The sequence below is a fragment of the Palaemon carinicauda genome, chromosome 39, assembly GCF_036898095.1.
Source record: "Palaemon carinicauda isolate YSFRI2023 chromosome 39, ASM3689809v2, whole genome shotgun sequence".
In the NCBI taxonomy this organism is placed as follows: Eukaryota; Metazoa; Arthropoda; class Malacostraca; order Decapoda; family Palaemonidae; genus Palaemon; species Palaemon carinicauda.
Window position 1 is genome coordinate 936,304 of NC_090763.1, and position 12,231 is coordinate 948,534.

General features: G+C 31.9%; 1 protein-coding gene across 2 annotated transcripts in view; it reads left to right on the forward strand.

Moving 5' to 3' along the window:
- The first annotated feature begins 11,072 nt into the window (after positions 1-11,072).
- LOC137630958 (rab GTPase-binding effector protein 1-like) overlaps positions 11,073-12,231 on the forward strand; it is a 114,816-nt gene continuing 113,657 nt past the window's right edge. For both annotated transcript variants that reach the window (XM_068362485.1, XM_068362486.1), the window contains exon 1: positions 11,073-11,241. In XM_068362485.1, coding sequence (XP_068218586.1) covers positions 11,193-11,241 — 49 coding nt within the window. In that variant the 5' untranslated portion in view covers positions 11,073-11,192. The remainder of the gene's footprint in view (positions 11,242-12,231) is intronic.

The window sequence follows — 12,231 nt, forward strand, 5'->3', positions numbered from 1 at the left end:
AGCTACTTAGTCTAGTTAAGGAGTCGCTTCTACCCTTACCAAGAGGAAAGTAGCCACTGCACAATTACTGTGTAGGAGTTAACCCGTTGGTTATGAAGAATTGTTTAATAATCTCAGTGTTGTCAGGTGTACGAGAACAGAGAAGAATGTGTAAAGAATAGGCCAGACTATTCGATGTTTGTGCAGGAGAAGGGAAAGTGAACCTTAACCAGAGAGAAGGCTCCAATGTATTACTGGCTGGCCAGTCAACGGACTCCACAACTCTCTAGCGATAGTATCTCAAAGGGTGGCTGGTGCCCTGGCCAACCTACTACCTAGTCAAAGTTAAAATAGTTGATTAAAAAGAAAAAAAGGTAGTTTTCCAAGAAGTGAACATTCGCCTTTATACTCAAATAAGTACTACGTACAGTATAGTTCAGTCTGAGAAGATTTAAATGCAAAAGATGGTCAGAATTATGAAAAATCGCATGCAACATGCATAAAGAACTAACAAAACAGTACCAGAGATTAATATCTAGACCAGGAATAAGAAATAGTAGACCTCAAGTTTTATTCAGTAAATTAAGAAGAGATTCAGCAGCTGAAGAATGTTTGCTTGACTTACATTTCGAAACATCGTTAGGAACAAAGCACATCGTAACATTTGTAATATATATTTGAGTTTCTACCTGGGATCGGGGTCAAACCATGGTGTTCTCGGGTGAGGGACAAAACGGCTTTCAACTTGTCGACAGGTCTTTAGAAGGAAAAACCTTGGAACTATTAGCATAGAAGCTCACATTATTATCTGAATTTCACCGACTTTCGTAACCTAAAACGATATAAAAAATATACAAATCCTGAAGAAGGCTAACCTTGAATGTTTTATACCTTTCAAAAGAAAATAAAATCAAAGTACAAAGACTATTTAATTTAGTAAATGAGAGATTTCTTTGCGAGAGACCCTTCTTCTCTGCTCGTAATGCTAATCAGCCTATGCAGCCTCATGCAGCGTATTCATCTGGGGGCTTACGTTCTCCCACGAGAAGAAAGAAGAAGAGGAACGGGTCTTTGTCTCTCGTAAGGAATTCTTTGGCAAGGCGTGATGGCTCTTTCCTCCGTGGCATTACGGACGTTATGTGATTGTTACCTGTGTGGTGGGGGTGGGTAAATGGACCCGGAGAAGTGGGATTCTTGTTTCTCTGGTGGTCGGGACCGAAGATTCCTTTGTATCATTAATAGAGAAAGTAGCTTGAGTAGAGAGAACTGTAGGCATTGGGTGACAATGATGGCTACAGAAGCACCTGTCTCTTTTGTAAGAAATTAACACTACTACTGCTAATATTATTAGTTCATTCAATGATGCAATCCATACAAAATAAGAATAAGAGAGACTGAATAGAAATGAGCAATGAAATTATTCAAATCATGGGGTAAAATTTGAATAGCGATAGTTCTAACGTGAGAAATAGGCCTATTATAATGAAAACAGAAAGGAGAATACATATACCACATGAATGGGGGATGAATTAAGAATATTATCAGTGTACAAGTCTAAAGGGAGCAGATTAGATATTGTTTATTGAGAACACAGTAAGTTTTTTTGAGAAGCTACGACCATATGAATTAAGAATGAGGTTGACGATAAAATTTTGCCGATTTCAGTGTGGAGGGATAGAGGGTAGATCAACAACGAACCATCTTGTAAAACTGAACTTTGCAATATAATAATCATTTAAGGACCTCCACCAAAATATGGTTTGAGGATAACTATGAAATGTTTCGATACGTTATAATGAAGGACTGTACTAAACAATTGAGTAGAATTATTGGTAAAGATGGTGCCAAGTTAATATGATAATTAAATGAGAAAAGTAAAGTTATAATTAATAAGTTCAGTTAGATATATCAAAGAAATTAATGAAGGAAATATAATACATGTAGGGTACAATTTTTGGTAAAAAATTTGTTTTATTGTAACATACAGAGTCAATACAAGAAGTGGGAAGAAACTAACCCTTATCAAAAACATCAACAAAGACGCCCTGCTATATGTTGATGACATTATATTCCCCTATAGAACTCAAGATCCTTGCATTCAGCACCAATTCTCAGAAGTTAGTGGTGTTAAATATCTCTGGTTTTAGTTCCAGTTTCATCAGAATAGATGCTCACCAGAACGTCAGCCGGGCGAGCCCAACCTCCACTGTGGTGCCTAACCAGCCTCCCCAGTAAACAGCTTAAACTCACGGTCCGGGGCGGGGATCGATCTGCTACCATGCGAATGCTAGGCAAATATGTTACTATTGTACGAGCCAGGAGGCTAGTACAGTGGTAACGTGTTATGCGTTAGAAAGAAAGATTAAATAGATTGTTAGAAATGGAAAGGTTGAAACAGTAAAGAAGTAGGAATACTTAGGAGAATGGTATTCAGAATTAAAAGGAAACTATAGTCTTAGCATAAGCAAAAGTATATTTTATTTGATTGCAAGAAGTTAGGAGGTGTGGAGACGTGAACAGAGTAAGATAATTGGCATTGCAGGTGAGAATAAAGATAAATGAAACAAAAGCGGTGCCTAAATCGTTTGCTAATTATTATTATTATTATTATTATTATTATTATTATTATTATTATTATTAGCTAAGCTACAACCCTAGTTAGAAAAGCAAGATGCTATAAGCCCAAGGGCTCCAGCAAGGAATAATAGCCCAAAGAGGAAAGGAAATAAGGAAATAAATAAACGATTGAGAAACTATGAACAATTAGAATAAAATATTTTGAAGATAGTAACAACGTCAAAACAGATATTTCACATATAAATTATAATAAGACTTATGTCAACCTGTTCAACACAAAAACATTTGCTGCAACTTTGAACTTTTGAAATACTAGCGATTCAACTACCCGATTAGGGAGATCAATCCACAACTTGGTCACAGCTGGAATAAAACTTCTAGAATACTGTGTTGGCATGGAGTGTTATAGAGGAAACAAAAATGAAAGTGTTAGAGGGTATTCAGTGCAAGACTATTAAAGGGATATGGAGGGTTAATACCTGAAACAGGCAAGTGACCAGTTGATAACAGAACAGAGTATAAAAAGGTGTGCTTTTTCATAACATAACATCAGATAATAGACGGTTCGTTAAAAAGATACTGGAAGACCAAATAAAGGACACATAAGGGGAATGCCGGGGAGGAAATCGTTTAGAAATAGGCAAAATGTATTATATTAAAATTGAAGAGATGATAAATCATAGAAACAAAATACTTAAGAAATATAAGAAATGAACAAAGTTTTAGGTGGGAAAACAGAAAAAAACAGAAATGACAAAGATAGTTTGTAAATGGTAATGGCTCAAGGATTGATTAGGTAAAATTAACACTGAGGAAGCTGTCATAGTAATGAAGACATGGTTGATCATGATAGATCGAAAAGAAAATTATAGAATCATAAATGAAAATAATTTGCTTTGTGAATTATGCAGAGATGAAATGATAGAGAAAAGTATTTGTTCAAAGTGTGGAGATATACGGAAATTTAGAAGCAGTGCCATAGATTTTTTTATTTTTTTTTACTTTTATTAAGAAAATATGTAATTTATAAGTTAATTTTTTGCAAATACATATTTATGATATAAACATATATAATTTGATATTGGTTTTCCCAATGTGTTTTATAATTCATCATTTGCATTTACTAACATTAGTCATTTAGATAAATATTTACATAACATAATAAAATAAGACTAGCTAGAATTAAAGAAATTAGAATTGGCAACCGAAGAAGTTAGTCAGGCTATAGAAGTTTAAAATAAAAGCAAGTAAACTATACTGTCTGTCAAAGAGGTAATTAATGACAATGTACTTAATGAGGATTACAGCGTTTTTCAACCACGTGCAGATAATTCTAATAGTCAGCCCTTCTCCACCATGAAGCTTAATACTACACAGTATTCTAGAAATTTTATTCCAGCTGTAATCAAGTTATGGAATGATCCTCCTAGTTATTATTATTATTATTATTATTATTATTATTATTATTTTATAAGCTACATCCCTAGTTGGAAAAGCAGGATGTTATAAGCCCAAGGGCTCCAACAGGGAAAATAGCCCAGTGAGGAAAGGAAATAAGAAAAAACTAGAAGAGAAGTTTAAGAACAATAATAACATCGGGTAGCTGAATCGGTAGAACTTCAAAAGTTCAAACTTGCAACAAATGTTTTTAAGATGAACAAGCTAACATAAGTCTTTTTATAGTTTATATATGAAATATCATTTTTAATTTTGTTAATGTTTTTTTAAGATATTTTATTTCAATTGTTTATTACTTGTTGTATCGTTTATTTATTTCCTTATTTCCTTTCCTCAATGGGCTATTTTCCCCTGTTGAAGCCCTTTGGCTTATAGCATCTTGCTTTTCCAACTAGGGTTGTAGATTAGATAATAATAATAATAATAATAATAATAATAATAATAATAATAATAATAATAATAATAATACAGTAGTGTGCCCAAAATCTTTGCTGTGGAGTAAGCGACGAGGCACATGTACTGTATAGCAGTACTTTAAGATGTTTCAAGAGGTCACCAAGTCACATTTCTTAGCTCTCATGTGGGTGACCCAATGGTCAATTGTAAATGAAAAGTTAAACAAGGTAGAGTTAAAGCATTTTGAAAGCAAGACCAGAAGAGACCGAAGAGGAGATAAAAGTTGAGAGGCCTTAACAGAGCTAAGATGTTTAATAAAATATCAATTCCTTACATCTGTCAAATAGCCAAAAATAATAGAACCACTTGAACACCTCCCCAGATCAGTGCATGGTTCTCATTTCATAGTTTATATATGACTTCTCTATATCAGATTGTTACTGATCTTGAGATATTCCATATCCCCTTTTTTATCCTCCTTTATAATTTATTTATTAATTCCCCGTCTCTTTTCCTGACTGGGCTGCTTTCCTTGTTGAAGGGTTGCGGCTGGGTGCACCCCCTAATCTTTAACATGCTCCACCCAAAGAGATATGATTGGCCGCCACTCAAATGGTTTTTGCTCCGCCATGGTTCGCTTCGTTCTTAAATAAACATTATCTCATTGCTCGTCTGTTCCGGCAAAAAAAAAAAAAAAAAAAAAAAAAACAGTACATATATGTGCCGCTCATGCTATCTGCGTGGATCACTATTGAAGTATCATTTACCTATAATCTGCTTTATTAATATTATTGTTATGTGTACATGAATCAACTGCGAGAAGATGAAAGCATATCACAATGCCTGAGGGCAGAGCATGTTAAAGAATATGGGCTGCACCGTCACTTCCGTGTTGAAGCATTCTGCTTTCCAAATAATCGATGAAACCTTTTATGAGATTCAGTTTTAAAAATCTAAACGAAAAAAAAAAAAAAAAAAAAAAAAAAAAAAAAAAAAAAAAAAAACCATCCTAAGGAAATATGGAAATTGCAATTATGTTTTACGGCCATCTCAAAATTACGCAGAAAATATGAAGTTTTAATTTTTCCAAAAGTTTTAAAAGACAATTTTGGGGAGAAACTCGAATGTATTCAATCATTAGCATAATACCAAAATTGTTTCTCTCGCCAAATAATGTTTATTTTGCATTTGTAAATATAGATGTACATTTCTTAATTGTTGGCCCCCAGTCTATAGAATTCCCAAAATAGAATTCTAAAAGCAGGAGCAGAAAGTGACAGTCAAAGTTACAGTGGCTATCTGTCACGTGTGGAAAAGACAACATTGAAATAAGAAAAAATACATAAAAACAAATAATTAATTGATTATTCAATTATTATTATTAATTCAATTATCATTACTAGCTAAGCTACAACCTTAGTTGGAAAAGTAAGATGGTATAAGCCCAAGGGTTCCAATACAGAAAAATAACCCAATAAGGAAGAGAAATAAGGAAATAAATAAACGATATGAGAAATAATGAACAAATAGAATATTTTTTTTTTAAACAGTAACAACGTTAAAACAAATACCGGTATTTCATATATAAACGAAAAAAAGACTTTTGTCAACCTGTTCAACATAGAAACTTTTGCTGCAAGTTTGAACTTTTGAAATTCTGCCGATTCAACTACCTGATTAGGAAGATCATTCCATAACAGCGGGAATAATTAGAAAGTGGTTTTGTATTATTATTATTATTATTATTATTATTATTGTTGTTGTTGTTATTATTATTATTATTATTATTATTATTATTATTATCATTACCAGCTAAACTACATAGGAATATAGCTTGGCTGCTAACTTTCTGTTATCTTTCAAATATTAAACAAAATATGTAAAATTCAAAAGCCAATGTCAATGCTGAGAGTGATATTTCAATATCTGTGTATCAATATGTAGTATCAGTGGTCCATATATTGTAACAAATTCTGTTTTAAAATTTTAAAGTCCGCTCATGAATGGCAGAGGCAAGGGATAGTAGCATTGCCCTATCAAGAAGGACAATGCCCCAGAGACTGACTATATATACATATGATCAGCTCTTAAGCCCCCTCTCCATCCAAGCTAGGACCAAGGAGGGCCAGGCAGAGTCTGCTGATGACTCAGCAGATAAACCTATAGGCTCCCCCCCCCACATCCTTAGTTCACATGGATGGTGAGGTTGCAGCGACCAAAGAAACTAAGGACTCGAACCCAAGTCTTGGCGTTCACCAGTCAGGGACGTTAACACATCGACCACCACAACATAGATTAATACTGATTCCTATCTAATTTCTCTTCCTCTTGTTTTTTTTTCAAGTTTTTATAGTTTAGATATGAAAGATCTATTCTAATGTTGTTACTGTTTCTCAAGGTATTTTATTTTAATCATTCGTTACTTCTCTTGTAGTTTATTTATTTCCTTATTTCATTTTCTAAGTGCGCTATTTACCCTGTTGGAGTCCATGATCTTATAACCATAGCCTCTGGACCATGGTCTACCACTGTCTTGGGGTAGAGTTCTCTTGCTTGAGGGTACACTTGAGCACACTGTCTTATTTCTCTTCCTCTTGTTATTTTGAAGTTTTTATAGTTTATATATGAAAATTTATTTGGATGTTGTTATTGTTTTTAAACCTTTCTTATAGTTTATTTCCTTATTTCCTTTCCTCACTGGGCTATTTTCCCTGTTGGGGCCCTTGGGCTTATAGCATCTTGCTTTTCTAACAAGGGTTGTAGCTTAGCAACTAATAATAATAATAATAATAATAATAATAATAATAATAATAATAATAATGATAATAATAGCGATTGGCAGACAAGACATATTGTAGTAGGTTTTCTATTTTATATTTTGATAAAGTGTAAGTTTTTATTTTGTCTCCCATTAGCCTGTTCTCCACAATTTTGTCTTCTTTTTCAGAAATGATGACGTGATCCATACTGTAAAAAAAACCGTAATTTTAATCGGAAATTCTCCGTAAAAAATATTCTGTTCTTATCCGTATTTCAGTAAAATACAGGCGACCGTAATTCTACCATACTTTGTCATTAGCTTTTACAGGTTGGTGACCGTAATATCACCCATTTACGCCAACATACCCGTTTTTATTTTAATTGTTCATTACTTCTCTTGTAGTTTATTTATTTCCTTATTTTATTTTCTAAGTGGGCTATTTTTCCATGCTGGAGTCCATGGGCTTATTTATCCTGACAACATTGCAACATTTATGCCAGGGTATTTACCATTTTTTTTACTACAATATTTTACAGTGATGCAAGGTCTGCAATGTCGTGGGGTACTTCCATTCCATTTGCCTGTTTTGCAACCCCAGGTTGTTTTGTATGTTGTGGTGTGTGCCCAAGAATAAATTGTGGAGTTGTTTGGATGTCTAAACATAGGAGGAAGTTTCGTGTCTTTGTGTATGTCAGGATATAAAAGAGTAGTGTGATATGCGCAGATCTTTATTGGTTCTTTTAAAAGTCTAATCACAGTGGTAGGGGGTTAATAAGACTTGTCCATTACTAAAAGACAATTGTTATTATTATTATTATTATTATTATTATTATTATTATTATTATTATTATTATTATTATCATGAATAAAATTATTATTATTATTATTATTATTATTATTATTATTATTATTATTATTATCATGAATAAGATTATTATTATTATTATTATCATTATTATTATTATTATTATTATTATTATTATTATTATTATTATGAATAAAATTATTATTATTATTATTATTATTATTATTATTGTTATAATTATTATTATTATTATTATGAATAAGATTATTATTATTATTATTATTATTATTATTATTATTAATAGCTAAGCTACAACCAAAGTTGGTAAAGCATGATGCTATAAGCCAAAGGGCTCCAACAGTGAAAAATAACCCAGTGAATGAGTAAAAAAAAACACAGGTAATGGATTGAATACATTACTGTACTTACACATTTGTCATTCGACATCTAACTATTGTAAGATTTGTTTAAAAAACAATTTTGTAAATTATTCTTCTTTTGGAGATTTAGATGGTTTGACAAAGGAATAAGACATCTAAAAGGAAAGAAAAGAAGCTAGTTCTATTTTGACAAATAAAAATTGTTTGTCTTTACCGCAATTAATCAAGACATTTAGTGTTAAGATTATTTTGCAAATAAGTAAGATATAATTGTAGGTTTCTTGGAAAATACATCGGTGAGTAATTTCTTTAGGAGAATATTAGATTGCTGTTTGTTTAGTATTCTGACTGTGTGAAATACAATGGTTTCATTGTAATATAAGTGGGATGACATAGAATTATTATTATTATTATTATTATTATTATTATTATTGTTGTTGTTGTTGTTGTTGTTGTTGTTATTATTGTTGTTGTTGTTACATATTATTATTATTATCATTAATATTGTTGTTGTTATTATTATTATTATTAGTATTATTGTTATTATGAGTAGTAATGAATAAAGAATATAAAATATCTTCAAATCAGTAACAACATCAAAATAGATCTGTCTTACATAAACTATGAAGAGAGACTTATTTCAGCCTGTTCTACATAAAGATATTCACTGCAAATTTAAACTTCCGTAGTTCCAATGATTCAACTGCTCGATTAAGATGATCATTCCACAATCTGGTCATAGCTGGAATAAAACTTCTAGAATGCTGTCTAGTGTTGAGCCTAATAAATTCATGATTGAGAAAGCAAGACTATCAGAATTACAGTATTGCTACCTAGTGCTAAATTCAAGATCTGAATTCAAAGGAAAGTCAGTGTTATACAAAAATCTTAAAGAAGAACTAACCGAACGTCAATGCCAGAGATTAAGATCAAGATCAGGAATAAGAAATTTAATAGATAGCAAATTTTTTTTTGTCCTACAAATTAAGATGAGAATTAACAGCTGAAGACCAGACACCAGAATAAATGGATTAAAAAAATTCTTCAAGCTAGATAGATCACCAGAAATCTTAAAATGTTTTCTCAATTAGCTGATTTATGCGAAACTGAAGAAGAAACAGACCGAATATGTTTCTCAAAAATAAATTTGCAAACAAGAATCGCATACAAAATTTCTTATGGCGTTGTATATGATCTGTGTGGAAGTGTGTTTGATTCTGAAACCCAGAAGTCCACAAGATGACGTCTTTATCTTGAAACAGATTGAAGTTTAATTTGAATATATTGAAGTCTAAAATGTCTTTAATAAGGATACACCCGATCTTTCGTAAAGAATATATATATATATATATATATATATATATATATATATATATATATATATAATGTATGTATATATATATATATATATATATATATATATATATATATATATATATATATATATATATATATATATATTGAAATTTTGAATGTCATTTATAAAAATACTCTTAGATCTACAAATTCTATTTGCATGCTCATCATCGTCATCATCATCTTCATCATCTCCTACGCCTATTGACGCAAAGGGCCTCGGTTAGATTTCGCCAGTTGTCTCTATCTTGAGCTTTTAATTCAATAATTCTCCATTCATCATCTCCTACTTTGCGCTTTTGTACCAATTTCCCACATGCTCATATTTAAACTGAAATTTCTTTAGAAAGAATTACCAGTCTGACATTTGCATTATATATACACCTTGCTGTATGAATTCTATTAAAAAAAGAATTAAAAAAACTATGCTTTTCTTTATTTGAATTCAACAGATCTTAGTATATATTTCGGTCTCGGTCTAAACTGTTTTTCATTATCACCTTTTGACCACAAATCTGATGCAAAGGGAACATTGTGTAGGTCCATATATATATATATATATATATATATATATATATATATATATATATATATATATATATATATATATATATATATATATATATATATATATATATATATAAGCATTTGTAATATATCCTTCAATATAGTAGGCTAAATTGATTTTGCTTGGCAAAGAAAAATTACTGTTTGTGATGTCAGTGCCCGATTCATTAGATAGCGATTGTAGATACAAATTATTTTGAATCCATACTGTTTTGAAAGAACGTAAAAGAACGTGTTTCCTTGTGCAACAAAAACCGTTGTTTACATTTTGATGTTGCATAAGATCGTACCGTCACATGAATGTCATATAACCATAAATTCAGGATAAACTCACATTTATTGTTAACATTGCCGAACAAAATTTTCTAATGTAAACATAGGAAATATTGCACACAATCAATATCCCAGTGAAATACCCAAACGAGTACTACTCCTTAGTATACGGACGAATCTCAAAATAGTTTGAGAAAAATTGAGGTTCTGATTGGTCAGTCTTACTCCACCAAATTAACAGGGAACAGGTTCCTTGAGGATCATAACTGGTCCGAAGGAGTAAATATGCAAGTATACGTCTGTCAAAAGATGTGTTCTCTCCAGACGTAAAATTGTTATGGTTGGTATTTCTTCGTAAATAATGATTGTTTAATCAAAATGAATATTTCATGGCCATATTTCAATTTAGATTCTATTTAAAAAATCATAGTATCTATAAAAATATCAGTAGGTATGAAATTAATTTTAAAACTTATATTTATATCAAAGTGAAAACCCCGTTTATAAACAAGTTACAGTACGAATTTTAATCCCTTGAAGCAGCTGATCTACTACCGATGACAGGGCCAATAAAACTTAATTTCATGAACTCAATACGAATACTTGAAGGCATCTGAAGTTGTACAGGTAGAGGCCAGCGATGGCGGAAGAAGAAGGGACCGTTTCTAAAGAAACGTCTAATATGGAAGGCAAGTTTTAACCTACAAACTTTTAGGGTAGGCTAGGTCAGGCTATAGATGGGTCTGTCCCTTTGGAAGGCTATCATAAAGTGACCGGGTAGTCTGGTGTAGGCTTGTATGTTATTATAATGGGTTAATTACTATGCCCACATCCTATTTCAGATGTTATATGAACAAAATAATAGTTTGTGTTCAGTGACACGACACGAATAGTTGTTTGTTAAAATACCATTATGTTTGGCTGGCTAACCCAGCGAGGTTAGGTTTAAGGTTGTGTAATACAGTAAAGTAAAACCAAAGGGGTGGTTATTCTAAGTTTAGCATATACCCTAGATGTTTTGTTAGTATGGCTTAAGACTATGACGAATTTTTGGATACAGTACATGCTAAATTGTAGCTGTATTAGGTATACATTCATGATTGTATCCCTGTCTGAGATGTATTAATAATTGGTGCCCAATGGTGCACATATTGGCAAATGTAACCCTATCAATGAAATATCTAGGATTACAGCCTGACGACTGATGACATTTTTTTGGGTTTTATCATAGTTCCGTGTGGACATTTTTTAATAAAATAAAATTTCCTATTGAAAAATATTTATTTCTGGCAATTTTTCATCTACTCTAATAGTCAAGCTTTAAGAAAAACTAGCCTAGTCTATTTTCAGGGTGTATATGATAACGGCCACCTGTATGTATGATTATGGCTAACTTAGAACACGACAGTGTAAGGGAGGTCGCAGGGGTCATTATCCCCCCCCCCAATAAGTAAGTATGTAAGGAAATTTCCCATAGGTTAGGTTAGGGGGGAAAGTATAAATGAGTTGGTGTCCATTTTTAACCAATGCGTTTGGAACTGGCCGCCGATATACAAAGGGTCCCTATATTCTACCAGCTGTTTAAACTAGACCACCTATTATATTTGTGCTTTGATTAGGAGTCCAATACATTTATATCTTAAGTCCTTTGAACTTTGGCAGTAGCTTGTCAAGTTTCA